At 44.7% G+C, this 16725-nt stretch overlaps 2 protein-coding genes across 3 annotated transcripts; one reads left to right on the top strand and one right to left on the bottom strand.

The window, feature by feature from the left end:
* Positions 1 to 242: 242 nt before the first annotated feature.
* tap1 (transporter 1, ATP-binding cassette, sub-family B (MDR/TAP)) lies at positions 243 to 7572 on the bottom strand. Of its 2 annotated transcripts, none has more exons than XM_031576804.2 (14): positions 7317 to 7572; positions 7165 to 7238; positions 6518 to 6854; positions 6088 to 6280; positions 5477 to 5591; positions 5205 to 5335; positions 4557 to 4762; positions 4103 to 4300; positions 3793 to 3921; positions 3030 to 3218; positions 2632 to 2805; positions 2205 to 2364; positions 1849 to 1985; positions 243 to 1435 (listed from the first exon to the last, which is right to left on the bottom strand). In XM_031576804.2, exons 1-14 carry the CDS (start codon positions 7356 to 7358, stop codon positions 1175 to 1177), a joined length of 2346 nt encoding a protein of 781 aa, XP_031432664.1. In that variant the 5' UTR covers positions 7359 to 7572; the 3' UTR covers positions 243 to 1174. The 2 variants fall into 2 exon arrangements, with proteins under 2 accessions (XP_031432664.1, XP_012673518.2); XM_012818064.3 differs by having other exon boundaries at positions 6518 to 6858; positions 7317 to 7333.
* A 964-nt stretch (positions 7573 to 8536) lies between these two features.
* notchl (notch receptor, like) lies at positions 8537 to 16433 on the top strand. Its single transcript, XM_012818062.3, has 11 exons — positions 8537 to 8754; positions 10212 to 10356; positions 10743 to 11069; positions 11930 to 12168; positions 12539 to 12875; positions 13035 to 13186; positions 13347 to 13411; positions 13653 to 13782; positions 14760 to 14857; positions 15042 to 15376; positions 15662 to 16433. Exons 1-11 carry the CDS (start codon positions 8697 to 8699, stop codon positions 16182 to 16184), a joined length of 2409 nt encoding a protein of 802 aa, XP_012673516.1. The 5' UTR covers positions 8537 to 8696; the 3' UTR covers positions 16185 to 16433.
* Positions 16434 to 16725: the final 292 nt, after the last annotated feature.

Genomic DNA, 16725 nt, shown 5'->3' with positions numbered 1-16725 from the left:
AATTTTGCAGCGATTCATCCAGAACTGCCGGCACAGATGGAGCTCTTATTTCACCACAGCTTCTCTCCCACATGAGGCTGTGCGTGCTACGCTAAATATAGCTGCTCTCTGGCGTACCACACCGAGTAAAGACGGATATGGGCATTCTAGCACACATCTGCTAATCAGTCACTGAGGGTCATAACCTTAAAAACTACAACAATGCAGATGCACATAAACGTGCCTACAAAGAGTGAAGAGAGTTTTTTTTTAGAAAACACATTTATTGGGAATGACACGGAAAAGGTTGTAAAATGGTCTGTTAGGCCTGAATAATGGTCGCTGTCACAATTGCTGAAGTGGTGTGGAGAAACTATCTACAAAATCCAATTAAATATATACACATCTTAGATTCCTTAAATATCTTAACCTTAGACTCCTCAAATAATACGGCTTTATGGGTGCTCAAAGGCTTTAGGAGTGCTCAGGAGGACTAAACTGTTTAATATTACGTGAGAACTGGCATTTCTGGTCTTTAATCTATAGCACTACAGACAATGAAACGGGCAATGCTTGCCATTAGAAGGTTTCATGTTATTATAGCATACCTATACTATATGCCCTTGTACACTGGTGTTTCAATAAAAAGTAAAGTCAAGAATAAGAATGGAATTAAAATACCAATTGTGGCGTGACAAATTACAGTATTTGGCCTCCAAAGCATCATCAAACGAAACTCATCTAAACATAGTCTGTCCTTATGGTGAAAGAGAGACATTTTAACTTATCTCAACATAGTCTGTCCTTATGGTGAAAGAGAGACATTTTAACTCATCTCAACATAGTATGTCCTTATGGTGAAAGAGAGACATTTTGACCAGTGACATTTGGGATTTTTCAACCTGGGACCTAATTTTAGATCTTTTTGGGTCTAAAGTTTTAATAAGGACAATCAATGATCGGAATAGACCCAGTATTGAGTTAGAACCCTATAACCAGCAACCACAAAACGGCTATACAAACTAATCCCATGGGGCAAGCATCTGTTCTACAGTTTCCTTCCAGTTATTGAGGTAAGCACATACATTGTATAGCCGGTTATAGCATTCTAACTCAATACTGGGCCGATCTCGATCGTTTTTGTCCCTAGTGAAAATAGGGCCCAGGTAAAAAAAATCCCAGTTTCCCTTAAGACTTAAGGCGATGAGGCCTCTTGCTCCTCACAAATCGTCCCCTCCCCGGCGTTGCGATGGATGGCGGTGTTCTGCTTCTTCACAAACTCGGCGTACAGACCCTCCTCTATCTGGACCAGCTGGTCATGGGTGCCCTCCTCCTTGACCTCCCCGTCCTGGAGGAAGACGATGTGGTCGGCCTTCTCCACGGCGCTCAGCCGATGGGCGATCAGCAGCACGGAGCACTGCTGCTTCTTCCTCATCTCAGCCAGAGCCTCGAAGACCTACAAGATACACACACACACACACACACACACACACACACACACACACACACACACACACACACAAAGACATACACACACACACAAAGACACACACACAGACACACACACGCACACACACACACACAAAGACATACACACACACACAAAGACACACACACACACGCACACGCACACACACACAAAGACACACACACACACACGCACACACACACAAAGACACACACACACATACACGCACACAAAGACACACACACACACACACACACATACACATACACACCGACACACACACACAGAGACTGAATGAATGATGGCAAATGCACTTCAAACTAGGTTTGAAAGTAGACAAGTCCGACTATACTCCGACAGTGATCAATGCTATAGATTGTGAAAATTCTGGATCTCCTTACACATTCTTCACTCTTCGTGTCCAGTGAGCTGGTCGCATCATCCAGCACAAGAATTTTGGGCTTCCCGATGAGGGCTCTAGCGATGGCTATGCGCTGTTTCTGACCACCAGAGACCCTGTCTCCTTTGGCGCCAGCATCTTTGAAAAACATACAAGAGACTAAGCTTCAGCCGAAAACACTTTCAAGAACTAACATCTGACACCTCAGGAAAAGACAACTTTGGACATATGTAGAATATCAGCACATAGACTTAATAATAATAATAATAATAATAATAATAATAATACATCACACTTAAATAGTGCTTTCCAAAGTTCTCAAAGACGCATCAATCTCAAATGCACCCTGAGACTTACCTGTGTCGTAGCCGTCCTGCAGCTTGGTGATGAAGTCATGGGCATAGGCACTTTTGGCTGCCTGTATCATGTCCTCATCGGTGGCGTCCTCTTTGCCATATTTGATGTTTTCCTTCAGACTGCGAGCAAACAGCTTGGGCTCCTGACACACCACACTTATCTGGGTAAAAGACACAAATACATTCATTTCCAATGACACACAATACCTAATACTATACGAATACACTATAAAAAGGAAGTTAAACAGTTGTTCATCAGGAATGTTTTAATACTCTGAATTTGTTGTACTGTATGTAGTTTTGGCTACAAGTGACACAATATTTCAAACTTTACACTTTACAGAATAGGTTACAGTTCAGAAATTGTGAGACTAATTGATACACTATATATATATATATATTTAATACAGAATATATGTTCAGGGAACCTTTTGGTGCAGGTACTGGTCCTTGTAGCTGAGCAGTGGCTCTCCATCCAGCAGGATGCATCCCTGCTCCGGCTGGTAGAACCTCTCCAGCAGATTCACACAGGTGCTCTTCCCACCACCAGAGGGCCCCACCAGCGCCGTCATCTGGCCAGGCTTCAGCTGCAGGGACAGCCCCTGCAGAGAGAGAATAGATAAACAAACCACAGAGATGGACAAGATGGAGTGAACATGAGGAGGTGAAAACCAGAAATACAGGAAAGATAAAAGGTGAGATTAAAAATAAGAACCAATTCTGCTCGCTCTCTCTCTCTCTATCACACACACACACACACACACACACACACACACACACACACACAAACACACACACACACGTGTGGGAAACACAAAACACTTACCTTAAGTATAGCTGTGTCTGGCCTCTTTGGATAAGAGAAGGTAACATTCTGGAACTCCACATTTCCATTTAGTTTTTGCGGTGCCAAAGTCCCATCAGGTGGAATCTCAGGACTTCGATCCACATACTCAAATATCTTCTCTGAGCCACCAATGGCCTTCTTCACATGAGGGTAGTAATTCATCAACACCTGCAGCACAAGGAATTCAAAACTTTTTTTTAAAGCATTTCCCCACTTTATCTTTTCTGTTTGTTTACATCAATTCAGGATGCAGAGCATTCTAAGCTAACTGAAACTGTCAGGAATTCAATAGACTGACCAGATTCAGGAAACAGGAACAGTAGCAGCACATTTCTTTTTCAAATCATGACTGATAACAATCTAGGTAGCCAAAGTAACCAAGCTCCTTCTGAGTCGGTGTGCCCGAGCAAGCCTGGTTTGGTGTTACCTGTTCAAACTGTTCTGAGCAAGCCTGGTTTGGTGTTACCTGTTCAAGCTGTCCTGAGCAAGCCTGGTTTGGTGTTACCTGTTCAAGCTGCTCTGAGCAAGCCTGGTTTGGTGTTACCTGTTCAAGCTGTCCTGAGCAAGCCTGGTTTGGTGTTACCTGTTCAAGCTGTCCTGAGCAAGCCTGGTTTGGTGTTACCTGTTTGAACTGTTCTGGGAGAAGTACCACCATCACTATCTCTGCACACAGATCAAACACAGGCAGCTGTGACCCTTGGCCCTTGGGGATTTGATTCATGTTGCAGTGTGGGTCCCTCACCTCCACCGCACTGCTGAACTGCAACTCATACAGGACAAAGGACACCAGGTCTCCACTGCTGACATCATCTCCCGTCACCAGGCGTCCACCATAATATAAGATGCTGACCTTCAGAGCCAGACTGGACATCTAGAAGAAACAAAGGTGCTACTTGTTCAGTCTTAATCTGACATGTACCTTCAAATCTCAACACTTTAATAATGCTCCATCACTCCATATAAAAATGAGTCATAGTATAATGTACAATTAATACAGACACAGTGACACATCAAGCAGTCATGTTCAGGATATGACATCAGAGTCAGCTTACACTGTTGGTCCATGTGGAGACTGCATAGGCTGCTGCTTCCTTCTTGTTGAGGGAGTAGGTCTCCTGCAGCCTCTTATTGTACCGCTCCGCCTCCCCGTCCTCATTGGCAAAGCTCCGCACCGTCTTCATGGAGGAGAACGTCTCTATGGCAACGTCATTGGCTTTGGCAAGAGACTCTTGGACGTCCTTTGACAGTTGCTGAGGTGAGAGCAGAGACACAATATGAAACCTCAGCTAAGCGGTCCACTATTGCTTTTAACCTGTTTCTGTGAATGTCTGGGGACCTTCTCAACCATCATATTAAACTGAATAGCAAACAACACAGGCCAGTGGCTTAGCATATCTGAATTTGGGTGGCTCAAATATGTTCTTGGAGAACAACGCCGACACCTAAGAACATTTTCAGCGTTTTGACCGTTTTACAACTAAACCCACAGGCATAACTCTGGCATACCTGATAGAACTTTCCGGAGATCTGTGGAATGACCCAGATGATGGGCAGGCCCATGCAGGTGAAGAGCGACAGTTTCCAGGAGAGGTTGATCATGAAGCAGAACAGGAAGATGACCCTCCAGAAGTACCACATCAACAAACTCAGCTTCTCACTCAAGGACTCGCTCATGGTGTTGGTGTCCGTTGTGATTCGCGACACGATATCACCTGAGGTGAAAGAGAGGGGACCACAGCTTCAAGTGAAAGGTGTGTATGGGAAGGTCTCATTTCATAGCTATGGTTTGCACGTGAGCTGCAACGTTTTTTAAGAATTCCCCAAAGACAGCAGACACTGACCAGAGTCTCATTCATTAACCTCATTTAGTATGTAATTAAGTATTCATACTCTACTAGTGATGTTCACTCATTTCAATGGGAACCTCACACTCAGAGGCAAATCAGCAAGAAAAACAGACTTAAATATGTTGTGGACAATTATGTATGTTGACATTATGATAAAATCTTCTTCTCAGTTAATTAATCTATCAGTTTTAAAGAAACTTGGTTGGTGAAGACCACTTCACTAGAACAGCTGCATTCTATAGTGGGTTTAAAAGCAGTATGCTGTGAGTCATATATGTTCAAACTGTTCAACTGACTGATAACTTACCTGTAGTTGACTTGTCAAAGAAAGCGATTTCCTGTTTGAGCACTGACTTGAAGACCAGGCCCTGGATGAATGTGTGGATACTGCTCATGGTGATATTGTATATGAGGTCGCACACAAACTCACACAACGCACTGCCAGAACAGAAGCAAAAAAGAGATGGTACAGATGTTTTAGTCTGCACTATAAAGTGTATTAGCCGTAATATCTGTTTGAAGTTTAATAAAAAGAATACTAAACTGGAGACTTTTGTCAGTGAAAAAGTCGTCTCTCACCTCATGATGGTGATCAATGACATGACTTTTATGGCATGAGAAAAGGCCTCAGGCTCGTCTTCATTCATGATCCAATCAGTCATCTTGCCCGTATAGTGTGGAATGGCCATCTCACCTAATATAAAAGAAGTTTGTCACATCTGAGGGTGCCTCCCAAGTACTGCCACATCAGTTAATTCAATATGAATTCTCCACCCATTCTCTAAAATCATTGGTGTAGCCAATCTCACTGAGAGACTGGTGTGAACAGCTATGAGATGGCATTTTATGATTACTGCGATATATTCTGTGACTTTCCCTCTTGCGCTCCCACTTTCACTTTCATTATAAAATAATGTTCTGCCGCACAGTCAATAGGCACAATAGAAATGCAAGAAATTAAGTGCAGAAGGGCTTCATCACAAAATTCTTAGCCATAAATGTCAAGAAATATAATGCAAGTTATAAATTACAAATTAGGACTGTAAGAAAATGTCTGAGAGCGAAATTAAATAATCTGCCCCCTTGATGGGATCGCAACACAGTTCAAGACCTTTCATATTTTCATATTTCACACTCCTGTGACTGATTTACTGAGCAATATGTTTAATAATCACAAAGGTCAAGCATACCCAACGAGGAAGCAATAACTAAGGAGATGACTGCAGTGAAACGCCAGGCGTATGGCCTCATGTATCCCAGCAACCTTTGCAGAGAGGCCCCATTCTTTTTGGTAGGTTTTTGTGTCTTCTCCGAGAGAATGTTTGGCATATAACGGGTCCAGTACAGCAGGGACACAGCCACCACCACATAATTCTGTAGTAACTGTAAAAATTCGACAGAACAGGGTTATTTCACAAATGTATACATTATACAGCTACTTGCCATATTGTTTTGCCTAATGACTATAAACAGTCAACAATAACGCCATATTGCTCCTAACATTAGGCATACTAACATACACTTCAGTGAACCGGATAACTGATGACTATCATTTAAAGCGGTTCAGAATTACAAATACATCATTGTTTATGTACATGTGTTAATAGAGTTGGCTAATACCGCTTCCCAAGAATGCCATCCCCACAGTAGCTCCACAGTTGACTGCCCAACGGCCCAGAGAAAGGTGATGTACGCTGGAGACAACAAGCTGAGAACACACTGGGTCTGCACCCCTTCAAGGGTCTTCATCCAGGGCAGGGTGCCAGGGTAGGTGTAAGTGAGAAAGAGTTGGGCACCAGCTCGGAGCAGCCCCCCAGCCCACAGGACCACGAAAGGACGCGGGATAAGGAACGAGGACAGCTGGGCATGGCGAACACCTTGAACCACACACATATCCGCCAATATATAGAGTAGTGGCGAGAAGTACGACATTTTCTGCATCCCGGAACGGCACGGTCTGGCTAAATAATTCAGGAAAGAAGTAACAGAGAAGAAGCCATACGTTTGGCTTTGACTATTGTGAGAGTGTTTCAAAAAGAAAAAAAATGACTTGGACTAACGTGGCTTATACATAAATCTAAATGTGAAGACGAGGATATGACAAAATGCAACACTTTCACTTTCACTTGAATAATTGAAAACTAGCAACACCATCCCTAATATTTTTCCAAAACTGCACATGGCATTGCACATTGTATCTTTAAAATAAAAGTGTAGGTATTTAGAATTATAAATATAATCCAAACTTCAGTTAACAGTATACTTACATTGGAAAAAGGAGTGACTTGACAGAATTCTGTCCTCTTACGCTGTTTATTCTTATCCACTGTAACTTGTAGTTCTGAAAATGAAGGAATAGTCACAGTGATTCCACCGAGTAGAAGGATGGCATGAACATTAGCAAACTACAGATACCTACATCTCGATTATAAGAAATGCCCGGACTTTCCAGAGAAGGCATGCAACCGAAAGTAAAAGCCGACAAAGGATATGACTCGGCACGCCCCCATGTTGTTAGTCTGCAATTTATGTAACCTGTTCAGAGTAAAAATAATGCACATTTAATTGATGTAATAATGTAAGTGTTTTACTGTGTCCTATTACACGAAATAAAAGCTTATTTCAGCGCATACGTCCCTCACTGATAAAGTTCACCATTTCACGTGTTATCTCTAAACCAATCAAATTACGGCAATGCTCCAACTACCATGTAACCTTCTGAAGTTGTTTTTGTGAAGGTTTTTGTAGTGCGACATCCTGTGGTGACTTAAGTAATCACATGTTCAGATTTTCCATTTTCCATAGCGTTGACTATGTTGACTGATATACTGTTATCTTGACCAGATTACCTTGATTGAAGACTGGAGGTGATTTAAGAGGAAAGAGGGATTTTTAGAATGAATATGAGCAAGAATTAATATATTACCAATGACTGTAAAAAAGCAGGTGCAGATGTAACTAGCTGCAAATACATTTGCCGATCCCCCCAGGACAATGACATTGTCATGACAGTGAACTTCATTTCAGATACAGACATATTATGGTCTGCACTCAACAAGGACCAGCATGTTGAACAGTATAGATCTGGACCCTCAAGGATTCATACAACATGGCAGTGAACACAGGCTGAGGACATATGGGGTTGAACCCATATTCAAATATTCAAAAGTGGTGAGTTGGAGGCCATATGTATTTTGAGAAAAGTACACTGATTAGGAAAAGAAACATTTAGGAATGGGTTTTAGGTTGAAACAATGGATTATTATTACTTGCTTGCCCTGTTTTTTTTATGTCAAGTTTCCGTTGACCCACTTCTTGTCATACACGCAAACAGTATTAGCTGTCTTTTTTCAAATTAGACCAATAACACTGCCCTCTCTCAACCACTAGCATTCACACACAGAAAATGCAGACCCCCCCCTCACACACACACACACACACACACCTATTCTTTTCAGCACAGTGGCAGGAAGTTGTCCAGTTGTCCACATATCCGCAGTGCTTCTGAAAAAGAATGAGTGGGGCAGAACTGATGTGGCTGCTGCTGGTGGGGGGGGGGGGGGGTTACTGCTCGCTCCCAACGTTCACACGGTTTCTCTGTGACTCCAACCCCTTCTGACTGACCCAAGAGAAGAGACAACCGAGCGTCCAGTCTCATCGCTCCCATCGCAGAGCAGGGGCCAGACACCATTCACACCCACGCAAGGACCTGCTTCCACCACTCTAATCCTGGGAAGAACCCCGGGCGTGTTTGGGCCGAGGGGAGAGCGTCAGGAACGTAGTCTGCCTCCGTGGCAATATGCAGTTGCCTGGGAGGGTGGCCCTACTGCTGTCCTGCTGGATCACTCTGGGACTAGGTGAGTCAGACTCTGGTTTCCTCTGCTTCTGCCTGAAAAGAGACCCAGTTGCTTCGGGGGCCACTTGAAAACATCTGAAGGGTTGAATGACATTTTTATGTTAAAGAATTGACTCTGAGGATTGCGGAAAGATTGCGCCATCGTTTACACATACAAATATTATTTTTTGGTGATTAATTTACAGTTGTTATAGTAGTCATAATGTGCCATTTCTGAAGTAACCTGTGTTATGAATGTGATAATATGTGCTGTGGAAATGATAAGAACAGAAAATAAAGGAACCACATGAATTTGAAGTGACAAACTACACTTCAATAGAATTGACATCATTTGGTAGTTTTCCAATATATATAAAAGTGTCCTCATAAACAGACATTCCCTTTATTGTCAAGTTTTGTGATTTAGGTTGATTGTATCAAAAAGTCAGTCAAAAACAGTACAGAGACGGTCACTTTCTACATCAGCGGTCTCACTGCCATCCAGTATTTTGGGATAATGTGTTCTCTGCTCCACAGGGTTGGATTGTTCCATTGTTTAATCTCCGTCTCTGTGTTGCGTCTTCATTGTCCACCACACACCTGCCAAGTCCATTGTCCCTCTCCATTACATTCCCCATCGCCACGGTTACAACCCTCCACCTTTATCCACTCCCAATCCACTCCATTTCCTGTTTCTATTCGCCTCTCCTGGAAACTTCCTGTTTGTGTCAGGCCCCCTATTTCCCGTTTCCTGTGCGGTTCATGCCAAGGGCACACCTTTCAATGCCTGAACAGTGTTTTGCTTTTCTCTAATGGATGATTTGATTTCCTCTGCATAGGCAGCGCTATTCATAAATGCAGGGGTGCTGAGAGATCCCGTCAGCCACGTTTCCGAAATCATCCTTTTCATTCAATTTACACACAAAACCCTCTGAACACATAATGCTATGAAAACATCCATATAGTTAAAACAAAGAATTCAATAGTTGATGAAAAAAATGGGTTAAACTTAATGCAACACTGTACATTGTTTCATAGGGACAGAGATGAATTATCCCAGATTTTTTTTCATGAAAAGATGAATTCAAATCAAATAAAAGCTACAGACAACAATGAAAGTGGAATTAATCATCTCTCTCCATTCTCCCCCTGTGAAGGATCATCTCTCTTCATCTCTCCATTATCCCCCTGTGAAGGATCATCTCTCTCCATCTCTCCTTTCTCCCCCTGTGAAGGCTCATCTCTCTCCATCTCTCTCTATCTCTCCCCATGTGAAGGCTCATCTCTCTCCACCTCTCATTTCTCCCCCTGTGAAGGCTCATCTCTCTCCATCTCTCCATCTCTCCATTTTCCCTTGTGAAGGCTCATCTCTCTCCATCTCTCCTTTCTCCCCCTGTGAAGGCTCATCTCTCTCCATCTCTCCTTTCTCCCCCTGTGAAGGCTCATCTCTCTCCATCTCTCCTTTCTCCCTCTGTGAAGGCTCATCTCCCGGTGACCCCTGGGCCCTGTGTAAGGTAAAATCCTGTGAAAGCAAATTTTCGAATGGAGTGTGTGACAAGGACTGCGCTGAACCGGAGTGTCTGAGGGACGGCTTTGACTGCATCAAAGACAAAGGCCACTGCAAGTAAGACACTTCATTTCTATGTAGTAACATCAATCACTAATTATATTTATCTCTAGTGCAGAGTTCAGTGTAAATTATGGTTACCACAGATATCAGGTGAAATAAAACCAGATACACATTTAATACTGTATTAATACTGATAAAGTGGCCATATCGCCTACTGTTAATTGTTCTTCTCAAGGTTTCTTCACCTTTAGACAGTTTTATTATTTTGGTGCTATATAAATAAAATTGGAATGGTATATCTTGTATGATCTATTTATATCTAAGCAGTTCCTCAGTCTGAATAGTTTATCACTGAAGACATCTCATTCAGCCTCTTTATGACCCTGTTTTCCTTTTTGACTGACTTGCAATTTCTCTTTCTCTCTCTCTCTCTCTTTCAGTCCAGGCCATGTTCAGTACTGCAAGGACCACTATGACAACAATCATTGTGAACAGGGCTGCAACAGCGCCCCCTGTGGTTGGGACGGGAGTGACTGTCACCATGACCCAATCTGGGCCAAGGGCTCATTGATCCTCCAGACCAGGATCCCCTTCACACTGGGACCCTTTCAGAACAACTCCCTCCTGTGGACGCTGAGCACCCTGTTGAGGACCACGGTGAAGCTGAGAGACAGGGCTCCGTTCCAGCCCAGCAGTGACCTCCACAGGCTCCAGCCCCAGCAGCTGGCCGACCTGCTGAAACCCACAGCACCTGTCAGCAGTGAGGGGTGAGCTGCGTGTTTACATTCAGGCTGCTGTCACTCATCGCATGCAAACTAACTGCAGAGATCTGTGGCATGAGAAGGTCTCATATTTCAATGGGTGGAGAAGCTCTAGGGTACTTCAGAGACAAAGGAGGCATTGGATTCTTTATTTAAGCACAAACATTGCCTTCTTTCCATCATTTCCATTTCTTTTGACGTGGGCTGAGTTTCTTCTGTTCTGTCTATACTGTAGTTCTGTGTGTTGCTTTGCTGACGTGGAAGAGATTTTACTTGCTTTTGGATATAGTCAAGCCTACTGAGTTTGTGTCTTTTGTGACTGTTGTGTCATTAATGCCATGACTACCAGCTGAGATTGTTTCCATTAACATTAATATCAATTTCAAATGAAACATTGTGACCAGTGCTGTTGACACAGTTGAAAAAAACAGATATACAAAATGAAGTGCCAAATTTGTCTTTGGACAATGGAGGAGTGGTTATTACCAGGGACGTGCACAGGAGGGGGCTAAGGTTGCTCGGGCAACTGCCCGTTTGCCCTCCTCGACTGAAGTTGCCCCTCCGAAGGAAATATATATATTTAAAAGTATTACGGCTGCAGAACTTCATGTTATCGCGGAATATGTGTGCGGGGGGAGGGGGCGTGGTGGCGGTTAGTGATCGACCCTGACAATTTCAGAGTTTCAAGTGATAAAGGCAGAATATGTGTCCAGGGGGAGGGGGCGTGGCGGCTACAAAAGTGAACGTGTTGCCCCTTTTTTCCAGGGCAGAGCAATGGCCCTTCAAAATTCCTGTGCACGCCCCTGTTTATTACCTATGTGCTCTTTAACTCTTCACTTCTCGTGTCCCTGCCTCACATCCCCCAGCTCACTGTTGTTCCTGCAAGTGGATAACAAGCCGTGCGTCCAGCAGCAGGAGTCCTCCTGCTTCCCCTCGGCCCCCGGGGCGGCCCGCTTCCTCCGGGCCAGGATGGCACCGGGTCGCCCTCCGAGCGCCAGGCTGGAGGCAGTCATCCAGGTGCGAGGAGTCATGGAGGAACTAGGGGACCGGAGTGAGGAAAGAGTGGAGATAAAACCTGACGGAAAACCGGGGGAGAAAACAGATGGTACGTCCCAAATTCAGTTCCACTGAACTAGATGCAGTTATTGTTTTTAAACACAACTGGGCCCCACTTCTGAACATCCACAATGCTTATTTTCCCACACCCTTTCCTGATTAAATTAGTTTTTGTTCATGCTTTTTTTCATGTTTTTGCGAGCAGGATGAACAAAATTGGCCTAATGAACAAAATGACAAATTTATTTCAACACCACATCAATCCTAAATTCCAATCTTTCACTGTGTCGTTAATGCATTCAGACCCTTTCACTAGCTTGTTATTCGTATACAATTACAAGTAAACATGACATGATTTAAGCATTACACATCAAGGATCTAAGATCTAACCAGGTAAATGTGCGTCACCTTCCACCCAGCGCCACCACGTGCGTGGCTGTGGCCGGTGGTTGGGGTCGCGGTGAGCCTGGGCCTGGCGTCGCTGGTGGCGATGGTGCTGGCGGTGGTGTGGCTGCGGAGGAGGAGAGGGAGGGCAGAGGAAAGGGAGCGGGCGCGGCACGGGTCCACCGCCACCGGCGGCAACAACAACGGCAGCAAGGCCTGGATCGAGACGGCCAACCACAGAGAAGAGCGCGGGAAAGGCCGGAGGGAGAAGGAGAATGAAAAGGAGAAGAATAGCCTGAAGAAAAAAAAGAAAGGGAAAGAGACGGGGAAGAGACGGAGAGAGCCGCTGGGGGAGGACGCCATACGGCTACGGTCAGTGGCCTGTTCCATAGAGGAAGTTAAAATAGCATGGTAGACGGAGTAGAAAATAGCCCTTTAAAAAAAGCCCTGAACTTCCTAATCACCCTCTTGAGTAATACTTTGAGATGGTCTCAAGTAAACCCTATGGGTTAACCTCTACGCTGGTTTCAGGCCCCTGCGGAAGGACCTGGATATAGGAAGTGACACGGACATGACCCAGAGTTCCATGGAGGATGTCAGGTACTCTGCGATCTGTGACCACCGAACGCCCGAGCAGAAGAACTTCAGGCTTCCTGCCAACCACCCACAAACACCGATGCAGGGTAGGATGTCCAAATGTCCATTTTTCAACACTCACAGTCAAAGAATTGAATTTAGGAGTGTAACTATACTTTAATCCTATTTGTTGCATTAAGTTCAGTGCTATTTGAGGTCAAGGGAAAGACTGAATTGATCAAAGGTTTGTTTTGTATTCCATTATAGCTCCCCCTAGAGGCTGGGAAAGAAACACAACCCCTTCACATCAAAGGGCACAAACACCAACCAATGTGGGTGACCACGTACTAGGATATAGCTTATGAATAATCAGTTGATAAACACATAATAACTTGGATATATATTTTTTCATATAAGATACTGCTCGTGATGAGCACAGTAATGATGATGATGATGATGATGATGATGATTCTGTAAATAAATGTACAGGGTCTTGCATGTTATGTGTTCATATTGCAAATTGTAAATATGCAGTTTAGCACTACCACTTGTAATGGGGGTTTGTGTCAACAGTCTGCCCCGGTTCAGTGGTGTGGTCCTGATGGGTCTGTAGTTCTGATCCGTGCTGTGCGCAGTGGGCTGGACCGAGTGGTTCTGGAGCTACTCAGGGCAGGAGTGCCGGTCAACAACACTGACCACACTGGTATTAACCTTTCTAAGCATCTCTACCATCAGACTGAAATACCTGCGGGTTTTATTCCTGACTTGAGATAAAGCAGTTATAGGATTCTTTGCTATGAGTTAGAGAGATTTATAGTTTCACACATTTACAGTTACAAAGGCCTCTACCAATAGTTACATGAGCAAAGGGAAAGGCTAAATGGTCTTATCCCACCCCCTTTCTGATAGTGTATTTATAACTTCCAATAAACCAGTTCTTCAGTGTGTGCAGTGTTGTCATATGACTTGTTTATGGCTTAGAGTCATAATGTGCTTAGCAAGTGGGAGTAGCCGCGTATCTGCAGCATTGGTAGAAAAGCATGATGTCATTGTGTGCAGTTGGGGAGTTAACCTGCATAATGTTGTTCTACCTGTCTGGTTCCCTCTCTCTTTTCCCTCCTCATCCCATCCCCCTCTCTCTCTTCTCTTCCCCCTCCCCTCCTCTCTCTTCCCATCTCCCGCCGGTGAACTCCCCACTGCTTCCCTCCCATCCCTCTCTCTCTCTCTCTCTCCTGCCGGTGAACTCCCCACTGCTTCCCTCCCATCCCTCTCTCTCTCTCTCTCTCTCTCTCTCTCTCCCTCTCTCTATCCCGCCGGTGAACTCCCCACTGCTGCCCACCCTTTCCTGCTCTCTCAGCACCCTTGATCCCCAACTCTGATGTGGAACAGACTTAATATGCTGTAGCGCCCAGTGGTGGATGAGAATGTGCTGCTTTAACTTTCCTCCATCACTCTCTCGCAAAACATCCCCACGTGCACCTAAACTACCTCTACTCACCCCCCCCCCCCATCCACCCCACCTGGCTCCACTTGTTCACATGGTCCTGGCACACTCTCTCTGCTTTGTATATATTTTTGGCCCCTTTTGATTCAATCGTGTTGCCTCCTCCCCTCTATAATGGATTCCATTCTCCTTTACCTGACCTCCCTCCGCCCCTTAAACCCCCCTCTGTCTGCCAGGGAGATCGGCCCTCCACTGGGCATGCACAGTGAATCACCTCTCCTTGGCTCGAACTCTCATCCGCTACGGTTCGGTGGTGGACCTCCAAGATAACAAGGTACCGGCTTCAGTGTTTTTTCTTATGATATTCAGTCTAAACTGAAGTCATATTGAGGAGATGAGCTTTTGGGTCAGGGAATCTCCAATGCATTTATGAACAGTAATCAACGTGTGGAATCAGCGGGTGGATTTAGAGGGGAATATACACGCATCATTTCCTTTTCCTCCTGTTCCTTTGGCAGGGCGAGACAGCTCTCTTCCTCTCCTCACTCCACGGTTGCTATGACACCGCCAGATTCCTGCTCCTCAACGGCGCCAATCAGGAGCTGTGCGACTGCCGGGGTCGGCGCCCGCTGGACGTGGCCCGAGACGGCATGCACCACCACGTACTGGAGCTGCTGTTGGCACACAGGGTGCCCAGAGGGCCTACTGTGCCCGTGGACCCGGCCTGTGAGGTGCTGTGGGACGACCGGGGCTACCTGCACTCCCCCTGGGCCGCAGCTCCAAGCCTCCCAGGCAGGAGTGCATCATTCTCAGGAGCCATAACGCCTAGAGGACTGTCCTCACCTCCGCCAAGGTAACTTGGAGCAGTCTGCTACATCGTGTGTCAATGTCATTTGCTAAACTATGCATTAGCACTAGAATTGAGTTATTTAATTGCATGAATTTGTTTATTTCCATGGCCTAGTATACTTCTAGGACATGGTTGCCACTACTAAACACAAACGTTATCAAAATGCTCATTTCTGATCATTCACAGCCATTCCTTGATTTTATTACTCTTGCGATCCATATAATGTATAGTTTGAAAAGTACGATACCTGTCACTCAATAAATTATATTCTTACTTCCTGTTTAATAGTGATTGGTCAATGGTTGCCAGGCAATGCCCATCTCCTCAAAACTGGCGCCCATCAGTCAACCAATCCACAACAGCACTGGTCACGCCCAGAATCCTTGGTCATCCATCCAGGCCAATCAGCACACTGCAGGAAGTGACCTCTGAGGCAGAGGAGGAAGAGAGGGAAGCAGCCCGCCAGGTTCCTCGGGCAGTTACACCTCACTTCCTATCCCCACAGCCTGCACCCCGACAGCGCTCCTTCTCTTGTACCCAGCCTGCTTTGCAGCGACGCTCCAGCGGCAGACTAGCAGAGCTGTCGCTACATGTCCCTTTGCCCACAGAGAAAGCAGCCAATGAGCATCTCGAAAGAGTGATTTCCCCGCCACCTAAAGAAGCTCCCAGCCAATTAGAAAGTAAAGCAAACATCCATATCCCTCCCAAACCTCAGATAGATCCTGAAAGAGAAATCAGCTCAAAGAACTGCAACCAAAAGAGTGAAAAAGCCAATAATGAAATCGTCATTTCCACTCAGTCTGTCTTCTAAATGATCCATGTATACATGCCATAATATATGACAGATCCAATTTGAGTTGTACAAATTATCTCCAGCTAAGAAATATTTGATGTATTCTCCATGTTGTCACAATGCTATGTCAAGGATTATTCTGTTATAAAGTGCTTTATAATACGTAACAGCTCTCTGAATGCCACCATCAAAAAATAATTGAACTGTATTTTTCTTCAAACATTTTTTTTTTGCTATTTCCAGTAACAGCAGAACCTATTTGAAAAAGCACATCTGGTCCATTTCTTGATACAAACAGGTGGTAGAAAAGGTTTATGGTTCCAAGCTATTGAGAGAATCTCAGGCAGAACCACTGTGGGGCTTGGAAAGCTATTTTTAACCCACGACAGGTGCTGGCCTGTGCAAGCCTGACCAATCTGCTGTGCGAACGAACCACGGTCAAAAACCAGCTCCATTCACACCGGGTTTCTGAATGTGTATACAGACAGTCTTTATTGTAAAAGAGGTAGAGAATACAGGTGTTTCACTGTACAGAAAAAAAAGACAGCACTGTTGATAT

The sequence above is a fragment of the Clupea harengus genome, chromosome 11, assembly GCF_900700415.2.
Source record: "Clupea harengus chromosome 11, Ch_v2.0.2, whole genome shotgun sequence".
Lineage (NCBI taxonomy): Eukaryota > Metazoa > Chordata > Actinopteri > Clupeiformes > Clupeidae > Clupea > Clupea harengus.
The sequence above is the reverse complement of the archived record's forward strand: the minus strand, read 5'-3'. Positions and strand labels throughout refer to the sequence as shown.